The sequence below is a fragment of the Symphalangus syndactylus genome, chromosome 7 (assembly GCF_028878055.3).
Source record: "Symphalangus syndactylus isolate Jambi chromosome 7, NHGRI_mSymSyn1-v2.1_pri, whole genome shotgun sequence".
Lineage (NCBI taxonomy): Eukaryota > Metazoa > Chordata > Mammalia > Primates > Hylobatidae > Symphalangus > Symphalangus syndactylus.
In genome coordinates this window covers 143,366,833-143,379,262 of record NC_072429.2, presented here as the reverse complement: position 1 = coordinate 143,379,262, position 12,430 = coordinate 143,366,833, and the positions used below count along the sequence as shown (strand labels likewise).

The 12,430-nt window shown below is 56.9% G+C and overlaps 1 protein-coding gene across 4 annotated transcripts in view; it reads left to right on the top strand.

The window, feature by feature from the left end:
• ARHGAP39 (Rho GTPase activating protein 39) overlaps nucleotides 1-12,430 on the top strand; it is a 149,281-nt gene that overhangs the window by 119,837 nt on the left and 17,014 nt on the right. For all 4 annotated transcript variants that reach the window (XM_055287701.2, XM_055287698.2, XM_055287703.2 and 1 more), the window contains 2 exons: nucleotides 3,677-3,760; nucleotides 10,879-12,241. In XM_055287701.2, the coding sequence (XP_055143676.1) occupies nucleotides 3,677-3,760; nucleotides 10,879-12,241 (1,447 nt within the window). The remainder of the gene's footprint in view (nucleotides 1-3,676; nucleotides 3,761-10,878; nucleotides 12,242-12,430) is intronic.

The window sequence follows — 12,430 nt, the reverse complement described above, 5'->3', positions numbered from 1 at the left end:
TCGTCAGACACGCGACTGGTCTCCAGCCTACTTGCTGCGTACAGAAATTTTAATCCCTGTCTCCTGAATTCTTGTATAGATTTGGATCAATACTTGGGCTTTCTGTTGCATTCCAGAATCCATCCGTCTACTAGTACCACACTGCTTTAATTATGTAGCTTTTTTTTTTTTTTTTGAGACAAAGTTGCTCTGTCACCCGGGCTGGAGTGCAGTAGCACGATCTCGGCTCACTGCAGCTCCGCCTCCCGGGTTCAAACGATTCTCCAGATACCGTGACCACAGGCATGTGTCACCGTTCCGGCTAGTTTTTGGGGGTTTTTTGTTCGTTTGAGACAGAGTCTCACTCTGTCGCCCAGGCTGGAGTGCAGTAGCACGATCTTGGCTCACTGCAAGCTCCGCCTCCCGGGTTCAAACAATTCTCCTGATACTGTGACCACAGGCATGCGTCACCGTACCGGCTAGTTTTTTTTTTTTTTTTTTTTTTTTTTTTTTTTTTTTTTGAGACGGAGTCTCGCTCTGTCGCCCAGGCTGGAGTGCAGTGGCGCGATCTCAGCTCACTGCAAGCTCCGCCCCCCAGGGTTCACGCCATTCTCCTGCCTCAGCCTCCCGAGTAGCTGGGACTACAGGCGCCCGCCACCACACCCGGCTGATTTTTTGTATTTTTAGTAGAGACGGGGTTTCACCATGTTAGCCAGGATGGTCTCGATCTCCTGACCTCGTGATCCGCCCGCCTTAGCCTCCCAAAGTGCTGGGATTACAGGCGTGAGCCACCGCGCCCGGCCCCGGCTAGTTTTTTTTGTTTGTTTGTTTGTTTGTATCGCTTCTCGGCCTTTTGGCTAAGATCAAGTGTTTGTTTGTTTGTTTTTTTTTTGTTTTTGTTTTTGTTTTTTTTTGAGACGGAGTCTCGCTCTGTTGCCCAGGCTGGAGTGCAGTGGTGCAATCTCGGCTCATTGCAAGCTCTGCCTCCCAGGTTCACGCCATTCTCCTGCCTCAGCCTCCCAAGTAGCTGGGACTACAGGTGCACACCACCACACCCGGCTAATTTTTTTTTTTTTTTTTTTTTTTTTTTTGGAGATGGAGTCTCGCTCTGTCGCCCAGGCTGGAGTGCAGTGGCGCAGTCTCGGCTCACTGCAAGCTCCGCCTCCCGGGTTCACGCCATTCTCCTGTCTCAGCCTCTCCGAGTAGCTGGGACTACAGGCGCCCGCCACCACGCCCGGCTAATTTTTTTGTATTTTTAGTAGAGACGGGGTTTCACCGTGGTCTCGATCTCCTGACCTTGTGATCCGCCCGCCTCGGCCTCCCAAAGTGCTGGGATTACAAGCGTGAGCCACCGCGCCCGGCCCCGGCTAATTTTTTATATTTTTAGTAGAGATGGAGTTTCACCATATTGGCCAGGCTGGTCTTGAACTCTTGACCTTGTGATCTGCCCACCTCGGCCTCCCAAAGTGCTGGGATTACAGCGTGAGCTACCGTGCCTGGCCCTAGTTTTCGTATTTTTAGTAGAGACGAGGTTTTGCCATGTTGGCCAGACTGGTCTCGAACTCCTGACCTCAAGTGATCCACCTGCCTCAGCCTCCCAAAGTGCTGGGATTACAGGCATGAGCCACTGTGCCCAGCCTAATTATGTAGCTTTATATTACTGTTTATATCACCCTTTCTGGATTACTTCTCAGCTATTTTTATATGGGGCTTTTTGCAGGGAGCAGAGTTGGGGTGAACATACCGAACATTCTTAAGTTCTGAAAGCACTCCTGCTGAACATTTTTCTTTAGCTCCCTACTCTCACCACTGAATGAAATTATTACTAGAATTCCATGGCCAGGCGCGGTGGCTCACGCCTGTAATCCCAGCACTTTGGGAGGCCAAGGCAGGTGGATCACCTGATGTCAGGAGTTCAAGACCATCCTGACCAACATGGCAAAACCCCGTCTCTAATAAAAACACAAAAATTAGCCAGGCGTGGTGGCAGGCACCTATAGTCCCAGCTACTTGGGAGGCTGAGCCAGGAGAATTGCTTGAAGCTGGGAGATGGAGGTTGCAGTGGGCCGAAATCAAGATTGCACTCAAGCCAGGGTGAGAGAGTGAGACTCCATCCCCCCGACAAAAAAAAAAAAGACATTAAACATTTTAGCTAATTTAGAAAGAAGTCATATCTTTATATTTATTGAATTTTCCCATCCAGGAGTGTGTGTTTCTCTTATGTATTCACGTCTTCCTTTATATGTCTCAACAAGACCTTACAGTTTTATTCATATTGATACAGCACATTCCTCACTAACCCGTGCCTAGTACTTTTGTTGTTACTGTTGCTTTAATAAAGGTGAGTTTGGTTTCCAGCCAGTCACCACCACACAGCACGGCCTCTGATGGCAGGTGGTGCGTAAGTGAAGTCTCTCAGCACTGCTGGTAGTTTCCCATTCGATTGTTTTAATTTCTCTAGCCTGACAACTGATGATCATTTTTATGTCTTCCTTTCAAATATTTGAATCTTTTGTGGTTTTTTTTTCTTGTCCGATTGCACTGCCTAGCACCTCCAAAACTGTATTAAACAATGGTGGTAAAGATAAATAATTCTTGCCCCTGACTTTCATGAGTATGCTTTCAGCCTTTTGCTTGCAGCCTTTTGCCGCTGAATACAATGAAGGTTCAGCCTTTTGCCACTGAATACTGTGAAGGTTCAGCCTTTGCCACTGAATACTGTGAAGGTTCAGCCTTTGCCACTGAATACTGTGAAGGTTCAGCCTTTGCCACTGAATACTGTGAAGGTTCAGCCTTTGCCGCTGAATACTGTGAAGGCCTTGAGTTTAATTTGGATATTCTTAATCAGATTAAGTAAATTTTCTTCTACTTCTGGACTACTGAGAGTTGTTTTAAATTATAAATACTTATCGGTTTGATCACATACCCGTGAATATCTATTGGGATAATCGCCTGCTCAGCCATTCATTTCACAGCTATTTGTTATGTTCCAGGCCCTGAGCTTCAGCAGTCACAGTCTCCAAGGCTTTTTTTTTTTTTTTTTTTTGAGACGGAGTCTTGCTCTGTCTCCCAGGCTGGAGTGTAGTGGCGCAATCTCGGCTCACTGCAAGCTCCGCCTCCCGGGTTCACACCATTCTCCTGCCTCAGCCTCCAGAGTAGCTGGGACTACAGGTGCCCGCCACCACGCCCGGCTAATTTTTTGTATTTTTAGTAGAGACGGGGTTTCACCGTGTTAGCCAGGATGGTCTCGATCTCCTGACCTCGTGATCCCGCCTTGGCCTCCCACAGTGCTGGATTACAGGCGTGAGCACCGCGCCCGGCCCTCAAGAGTATTTCTAACCATGCTTCCTTCCCGGGGCATCTTTTTATGTCTGGCTGAAGCTGTGATTCTCACTAACCCATCTCTATGCCCTTAGAACAGTAGCCCCAGCTCCAGTGGTTCCAGCTTCTGAAATCCAGGTGTCCCAGCCGCCCCCTGGCCTCTGGATGGCCCACAGTGGTGTGTCCCTCCTGGAAGGAGGTGGACTCAGGGCAGAAGATGAAGAATACAGCCTGTGGGCAGGAGCCAGGTTATTTCCAGGAAATTGAGGTGGCAGTGCCACATTTTTAAGTCAGAGAGCAGCTGCTTATGGTAAATGTGCGTATTTTTAAATGATTGCACTTGCATTCATGTCTCTTTTATTTTACTGTGTTTCAGTTCTTCACCACCAGGAGTGTTCCTTGAGAAGGACTATGAGATTTACCGGGATTACGGTGCGGACGGCCAGCTTCTTCACTACAGGTAGAGCCCATCTCTCAGGCGTGGCCGTTGCTGATGGAGGACGACTTCCTCAGTGAGCCAGGCTAACTGCGAGTGGGAGGTGCCTGGCGCATAGCAGCAACACCACAGACCGAGAGCTGGAACGGCCGTGGAGGCCACAGGGCCAGGGGCCTGGGCAGGAGCCCCTTAGAGCTGCCCCGGGCCCATTGGCAGCCCCTGTCTAGGAACTTGGTCTCTGCCTGGCTTAGGCAGCCTGGAGCCTGCGGTGCTTCCCTCAGCCTCTGGTGGAGCAGCAGAGTGCTGGAGGGTCTGCAGTTAGGTCCACCCCTGGCAGCTCAGGCCACACGTGCCAAAGCACTTGCCAGGCCCGTCTGGAAGGTTGGCGCTAGTCACAGCGGAGGGGTGGGCTTTGGCTTCCAGTAGCCGTGGGTCAGCCTCACAGACTGCTGGAAGGTTCTGGAGACCCCCCCAAGACCCTACTGCCTTCACGCTGGGTGGGCAGGGCGCTCCCTCCACCTCCCAGGATATCCAGGCAGAGGCAGGCACCTGGATTTCTCCTCCTTGGCCGGGTGGTGACCAGTTTGCTGTGGGAGATGCAGGGCTAGGGCCAGCTGCTGTTTCTGTAAGGGGGTGGGTGTCCGCAGCACGGGCCACCCAGGGGCACTGTGGTGCTGGGGAGGAACTGGAGGACCCGAGGGGTCTCTGGCGTTCTGCACAGACAGTTGAACAGCTGGAGCTTGGAAGTGGTAACGGTTTGTTTCTTACATTTGTATTTGTTGAACATTAGGCTTGTGGCAGGGAATTAGAGCCTGCCCTAGTCCCAGCAGTGTGGCTGTTTGATGGAGGACAGGTTTTATAGCCTTCCTGAGCTTCCGTTTCCTCATCAGTGAGATGGATCTGGGCAGCTGACTCAGTGGTCACTGCAAAGTGACAGAGCTCGTAGTGGAAGGGCCACCCCCACTGTGGCAGATCAGGTCCTGGCTCTGGTCACCAGCCTTGGGGCTTCCTGTGGACCCGGCGTGTGCTTAGTGGACCAAAGCGACTGCATCCTTCGTGGTGGACTTGCCCAGCTGGTCTTTGTTTGCCAAGCACTACCTCAGCTCTGCCATCCCCAGGGTGCCATTCTCCCCCAGGATCAAGGGCCCGACTCACTGGCAGTATCCCTGAGCTCATCTGTGGCACCCACAGAGCTTTCAGGGAAGCAGGTGTCCCAGGTGAGGTGAGGAGGACCTTCTGGCCTCTCTGGGGATGTCAGGAATAGGGGGTGGGTCGCTGAGCTAAGCCCGCCCCAGCTTCCTGCCCCTCACACCTACCAGGCCACTCTGGTGGCTCAGCCTCCTTCAGCCCCATGGAGCCGCCTCTGGCCCCACGAGCTGACACACCAGGTCCTGGTCTCCACGAAGGTCCAAGGTCCTCCTGGAGATCCACAGCTCCCGCAACCCTCCACTGGCTGCACTTCCTGTGGTCTCTGCCTCTGTTGTGCCTTTGGCCCCTCTCAGAGCCTGGCACCTTTCACCTGGCTGACGATTCAGCCTGCTGAAGATCCCTGTTCAGACCACGAGTACATCCATGTGCTGACCAGGGTCCCCTGACACAGGGCCAGCAGCTGCACCTCTGGGCCATAAACTAATGGCTGGGAGGAGACAGCCCACATCGAGCTCTGTGTGGGGCATTGGGCTCCCTCTGGACCTGGCGGGGAGAAGAGGCCTTACCACTGCATTGGGCAGCCCAGCCCAGCGTTTGCTGTGAGTCGTGCCATGTATCCCTGAGGGCGATCCCTGGCCCTTGGCCAGTGTGGTGATGGCAGCCTGGCCTTCTCCAGTGGCCTGGTTGGGGGCTGCTCCACACCAGGCAGCTTGGCCACCTCCTCATGCCCCTCCCCTGTCACTGTCGTCCTGTCGCTGAGACCTTGGGACAGAGGTCCAGTGGTGTCTGGAAGAAGAGGCTGGGTCCACGGGGTGTTGAGGGAGGCCTGCCAGTGTGCGGCAGCAGGGTACTGCCTCGGGGGGGTTGTGCCCTGGGGTGATGCATGCATGTCTAGGGCGGCGGGCGGGGTCGGGGGTTGTGCCCTGGTGTGAGGCATGCATGTTTAGCTGGGAAGGTGGAGCAGGGTGGGGAAGTGGATAGCCAGACCCTGTCCTGAGACGTTGTTCTCAGTCCTTTTTGCTGAAACCTGCTTACTCTGTGTGTTCTCATGATACGTGGAGGTGGGACTCATGCTCGCTGGAGTTGCACTTGTAGACTGGTTGAGAGCAGGCACCTAGCTGAATCTGCCAAGCCAGTTCTTCCTATGATCTGGGGCTTCTGGAAAGAGGGAACTTACCTTCCTTGGGGAGGCAGCGAGAGGGCCTGCCATGCAGCAAGCTGGGCACAATTACAGCAGTGCTAACATCTCCTGGGGTGGAGCGCGGAGCGTGCCAGGGTCCCACTGTGGCCGCTCGTAGGAGATCCCGCCCTCAGCTCACCTGGACTCCCATCAGGAGTGAAGCTTTCCTCTGGACATGCTGGAGGCCTGGGTGTGGGCTGCCACAGCCACGCGGGTGCTTCTGGGAAGTGGGAGGAGAGCTGGTGTCCAGCCCCATGCCAGCCTCACGGGGCTGAGAGCAGAATAGGTGAGAGCCAGCCAGGCCCGCTGGGCTCGGAAGGCCTTGGAAGCCCCACTCTGCCCCCCAGAGCATGCCTGGTGCTTCCTTTCACAAATTGCCATCAGCATAATGGACCAGTGTGATGCCATGTGAGATGGCAAGAAATAAAGCCCCTGTGAAATAAATTATATGGACACAGTTCACTCAGGAAAAAAAAAAAGGAAATTATAAACAAAAGCCAGGGAGCTGACCCAGCCCTGAGTACAGCGAAGGCGTACTACTACCTCAGCCTGGTAAAAGCACACTGTTTCTGGTGTTCTCTGCATATTGAGGTAGAAAAAAAAAATCTCACCAGCTTGATACCAGCACTCAGGATATCAAGAGACCACACCTAGAATAGCAGGGATAGCAGTGGGGTCGCCCTGGCAGGCAGCCTGGCAGGGGGTCAGGCCCAGAGGGAACACAGGCGAATGTGAAGTCACAGGGCCTGGAGAGTGAAGTTGTTTTTCAAGCATAATTTCAGACATATGGTGTCTTGTTCTGTGTGAGTATAACTGTGTCTGTACTTGGGGACTCTGGCGGAGCGCTGTCCTCGGAAACCTGCGGCATTGGGTTGGGAGCCTGTCGGCTGCTGCCACCGCACGCTTCTCCCGGCTCCGTCCAGGCTCTGCAGGCACAGCAGCCGCTTCTTAGGAGCGACAGCAGCAGGGACGCGCTTCTGGCTGTGGTTTTGTTTTGCTTTGGTTTTGTGCAGTGCTCCCAATTCTAACTCCGAAAATAGGCTCTGGGAGAAGCAGCCCTCAGGGCCCTTAGTGTCATCCCGTCCTGTCACCAAATCTGCCCTGCCTGCCTGACTTCAGCATTTTCAGAGGCCACGACCGCTCTTAAGGTTTTCCAACTTCCCTTGCAGTTTGGAAGTGTCCACTGAATAGCCTGTGTGGTGATGTTTGATTTCTGTTAATTTATTGAGAGATGGGGGAGATGGTTTCTCTGCCCTGGTGTCCCTGCCCTACAGAGAGGTGTGGGAATTAGGGAGGGTGAGGAGGAGATGACAGGTTAGAGAAGGGTGAGGAGAGAGAGGCCTGCGGTTCCACTTTCCCCTGGAGAGATGGGAACAAGCTGGCCTCAGGAAGAGGGGCTGTGAAGGCCCATCAGGGAGGCCGGATGGGCTGAAAGGGCAGACATGGCCCAGGAGGAAGCCCAGCAGGGGCAGCTGAGCCATGGGTGCTGCTCAGTGCTCCCGGGGGCCGGGGCAAGCTCAGCCAACTAGGGGTGAGAATGACAGTTGGCGGGGCCTGGAGACTGGCTGTGATGTGGGGGAGCTGAGGAGAAGGGCCAGGCGATGGGGTTGGGGGAACACAAGCTCAGGAGCTGCCCCAGGGAGAGAGCGGAGCTGCCTAGATGGTGGAAGGGTGGGTGGGGCAGGGCAAGGCACCCCTCGAGAGACACTCTGGACGCCATGGGGCGTGGTCCTCACCTAGCTGCCACTGTGTCTGTGCTGTGTGGCCTGGGGAGACTGTCTGGGTCTCTTGGGGATCCCCCATCTGTGACTCGGGTACCCAGCACAGGCCTCGGCCTGCATTGAGGAGATGCTTGGTACACACGCGTGGCAGTGCCAGCCTCCTCCCCTGGCCAGGTGGGATCATCGGCATGTGGGCAGGTCCTCTGGCCTTCTTACCTTTCTTCATCTCTGCCCCAACCTGGCAGAACCCATGTCCATTCCTGACATAGAGTGTGGCATCTGACCAACAAGCCTTTCCCGTGCCCTCACCTCTCCTCATACTCACCCCACCCTCCCGGCCGCCTGCCAGCCCCCCATCCTCCCCCAGCAACCCTAGACGGACAGCGGGAAGGTGCCTCCCTGGGGCCACGACAGGGCACCCTGTGCTGGGACCGTCTGCCAGCCCTTCTCTAGGCCTGACCCAGGCCTAAGGCAGTATCTGTTAAGTGGTAAAAAGAGTCACAGATACGCAAAACTAATGGTTTGCATTGACTGAGGGTTTTCGGTGTCAGTGCTGAGCTCAGGGCCTTACTACATGCACGTTGTTTTGTTGAATCTTCATCATAAGTGAGGAGGAAACTGAGGCAGGAGGGTGTTAAGTGAAATCCAAGCCTTGCAGGCACAGAGCAACAGACTGGAGTTCAACCCCCAATCTCCCAAACTCCAGAGCCCTTCACCCCTCAGTGTCCCCAGGCCATGGAGGGGTTGACCCCACAGCTGGCCCTCGGGGTTTGATGGCTCCTGCCACACTGGCTGCCACCATCCACTCTGCCTGGCTAGCCCCTGGCATCACGCTGGGAGCAGCCTCCAGCAGCCATGAGCAGAAATCCCAGGAACAGGCACCTGCACTCTGCCCCTGGCTGCTGCCCTGACTTCTCGCCTGGGTGGTGTGGCCGTGCTGAGCGGGCCCACGGCCCAGTGTTCTGGAGCAGGTTGCCCCACGGCCGGCAGGTCAGGGGGTGCCACGTCTTCCTGGCCTTGCCTCACCAACCCCCCAGGCAATGGGGAATGTGGCCTTGTCCAGAAAGACCCCACATCAATCAGAGGGACACAACTGGCTTATAAAGTGTGTGGGGTTTCTACTTTTGTTGTTTGTTTTAGAGATGGGGTCTCACTGTGTTGCCCAGGCTGGTCTCAAACTCCTGGCTTCAAGTGATCCTCCCACCTCAGCCTCCCCAAGTGCTGGGATTGCGGATGTGAGCCACCATGCCTGGCCAAATTCCTGGGGTTCTTTTTATTTTTATTTATTTACTTTTTTTTAGACAGGGTCTCACTGTCACCCAGGCTGGAGAGCAGTGGTGCAATCGTGGCTCACTGCAGCTTCAACCTCCCTGAGCTTAAACGATCCTCCTGCCCCAGCTTCCTGAGTAGCTGGGACTACAGGAGCACCCCACCATGTTCGGCTAATTGGTTTATGTTTTTTTAGAGATGGGGTCTTGCTGTGTTGCCCAGGCTGGTCTTGAACCCCTGGGCTCAAGTGATCCTCCTGCCTCAGCCTCCCAAAGTCTTTGGATTACAGATGTGAGCCACCGTGCCCGGCCATTCCCTATTTTTAAGCTGCCTCGTTTGTAGTATTTTGTTATAGAAGCCTGAATGGACTAAGACAGTGCGTTTAAGAGCAGATTAAACATAGCTGAATAGAAAAGTAGTAAACTGGAAGGCAGTTGAGAAGAAAATATTCTGAAGTGTGGAGCTGCCAAGCGATAGGAACTGCAGAACACAGCATGAAAACCACGTGGGGCCGGGTGCGGTGTCTCACACCTGTAATCCCAGCACTTTGGGAGGCCGAGGTGGGCGGATCACGAGGTCAGGAGTTCGAGACCATCCTGGCCAACATGGTGAAACCCCATCTCTCTACTAAAAATACAAAAATTAGCTGGGCCTGGTGGCGCGTGCCCGTAATCCCAGCTACTCGGGAGGCTGAGGCAGGAGAATCGCTTGAACTTGGGAGGCGGAGGTTGCAGTGAGGCTGCCACTACGCTCCAGCCTGGCGACAAAGTGAGACTCTGTCTCAAAAAAAAAAAAAAAAAAAACCACGTGGTGTACAGTAAGAAAGACTGTAATTAGATTTCCAGAAGAGAAGAGAGAGGAAACAGGGTAAAAGTAACATTTGGAAATTGTAGAAGACGTCAGGCCGCAGATGTACGAAGTGCTATTCATCCCAAATAGCCATACCTGAGTGGCCTCCAGGAGACAGAAGGGGGTGGAGGGGCCCCCCGTCTCTCCCTGGCAGCGTCCTGGGTCCAGCGCCCTGCATAGCAGGCATGGCTGTGGACACAGGACCAGTGCCCACCTTGGGCCGCCAGGGGCGGAGCACGTGTGGGCATGGCGTCTGCGTGTCTGCCCCGCAGTGCTGCCCAGGGCAGGGTCTCCCTCATTGCGGATGAGTGAGTGGGACTCATGCACTGAGTTGGGAGGACTGGTGAGGACGCAGACAGCATGACTCCAGGGACTGTGGTGCCCTTGGCCAGGTGCGGGTGTTAGTGGGACACCTGCAGATGTTGGAGTGAGCGTGCTGACTGGGGCAGGGTCAGAGGAGGACAGTCAGTCTTTTTGGAGCTCACAGGAGCTCCCAGTTGGAAAATGGGGCCATGGGATTCTGGTGTTGTGCCTTGCTCCTGCTGGGCTCACCTGGACCACTGGGACGGGTCCAACGCCACTGCTCAGCAGGAACACAGAGCCCAGGAGCCTGCCCGGCAGTTCAGGCAGCTCCGGAGACACCCACACAGCACCCACAGTAAGGACCCTGGTAAGGCCGCCCCCGGTTCTAGTTACAGAAGCAGCCCTGTGCCCGGTCAGGAGCTGGGATCAGAGCAGACAGACGCCTGGTCATGGGCGGCACCTCCAGGAGAGCCCCAGAGGGAGGGCTGGGGGTGCTGGGGCAGGGCAGGTGTGAGGGGCTCCAGGCCACACTGCCCAGGGCACGGGAGCCCAGCGAGGAAGGTGTACAACAGAAGGTTCGCGGGAGCCGCAGCCTACAGCCCCCGAGGGGGTGGGGCGTGCCCAGAAGCAGCAGGCAGGCAGTCACCTGTGCCCGTCCACTCCCCACGCAGGACCTCCTCGCTGCGGTGGAACTCGGGCGCCAAAGAGCGCATGCTCATCAAGGTCGCTGATCGGGAGCCCAGCTTCCTCGCCGCCCAGGGCAATGGCTACGCCCCAGACGGCCCACCTGGGGTCCGCTCCCGCAGACCCTCCGGCAGCCAACACTCACCCAGCCTGCAGACCTTCGCCCCGGAGGCTGACGGCACCATCTTCTTCCCAGAGAGGAGGCCGTCACCCTTCCTGAAGAGGGCCGAGCTCCCAGGGAGCAGCTCCCCACTGCTGGCCCAGCCCCGAAAGCCCTCCGGGGACTCGCAGCCCTCCTCCCCGCGCTATGGCTATGAGCCCCCGCTCTACGAGGAGCCCCCAGTGGAGTACCAGGCCCCCATCTACGATGAGCCCCCCATGGACGTGCAATTCGAGGCTGGCGGGGGCTACCAGGCCGGCTCTCCCCAGCGGTCGCCGGGCCGTAAGCCCCGGCCGTTCCTCCAGCCCAACAAGCAGGGCCCCCCTTCGCCCTGCCAGCAGCTGGTGCTCACCAAGCAGAAGTGCCCCGAGCGCTTCCTGAGCCTAGAGTACAGTCCCGCCGGCAAGGAGTACGTGCGGCAGCTGGTCTACGTGGAGCAGGCGGGCTCCAGCCCCAAGCTGCGCGCCGGCCCGCGGCACAAGTACGCGCCCAACCCCGGCGGTGGTTCGTACTCCCTGCAGCCCAGCCCCTGCCTGCTGAGGGACCAGCGCCTGGGCGTGAAGTCCGGAGACTACAGCACCATGGAGGGACCTGAGCTGCGGCACAGCCAGCCGCCCACGCCGCTGCCACAGGCCCAGGAAGATGCCATGTCCTGGTCCAGCCAGCAGGACACCCTGTCCTCCACAGGCTACTCCCCGGGCACGCGCAAGCGAAAGAGCAGAAAGCCCTCTCTGTGCCAAGCCACCAGCGCCACCCCCACCGAGGGCCCCGGGGACCTGCTTGTGGAGCAGCCCCTGGCCGAGGAACAGCCCCCGTGCGGGACCAGCCTCGCCCCCGTGAAGCGAGCGGAAGGTGAGGCCGAAGGGGCGCGAGGCGCGGCCGAGCCCTTCCTGGCGCAGGCTCGGCTGGCCTGGGAGGCGCAGCAGGCCCACTTCCACATGAAGCAGAGGAGCAGCTGGGACTCCCAGCAGGACGGCTCTGGCTACGAGAGCGACGGCGCCCTGCCACTGCCCATGCCCGGGCCGGTGGTGCGGGCCTTCAGCGAGGACGAGGCGCTGGCCCAGCAGGAGAACAGGCACTGGAGGAGGGGCACCTTTGAGAAGCTAGGCTTCCCCCAGATCCTGCTAGAGAAGAGCGTCTCCGTGCAGACCAACCTGGCCTCGCCAGAGCCCTACCTCCACCCCTCACAGGTGAGGGCCCAATGGGCGGGGCTGAGCTTGAGAGCCTGGGGCCATCGCAGTCATAGTGGACCCCATGGGCCGGGCACAGGAGACCTGGCGTCCAGGGCGTGCACGCAGCACGCAGAGTTCTGAAGCCCCGTGTCTTCGGGGCCCTGGGCACTCCAGCAGGCTGTCAGGGCTCAGCTGGGAGTCCATGAG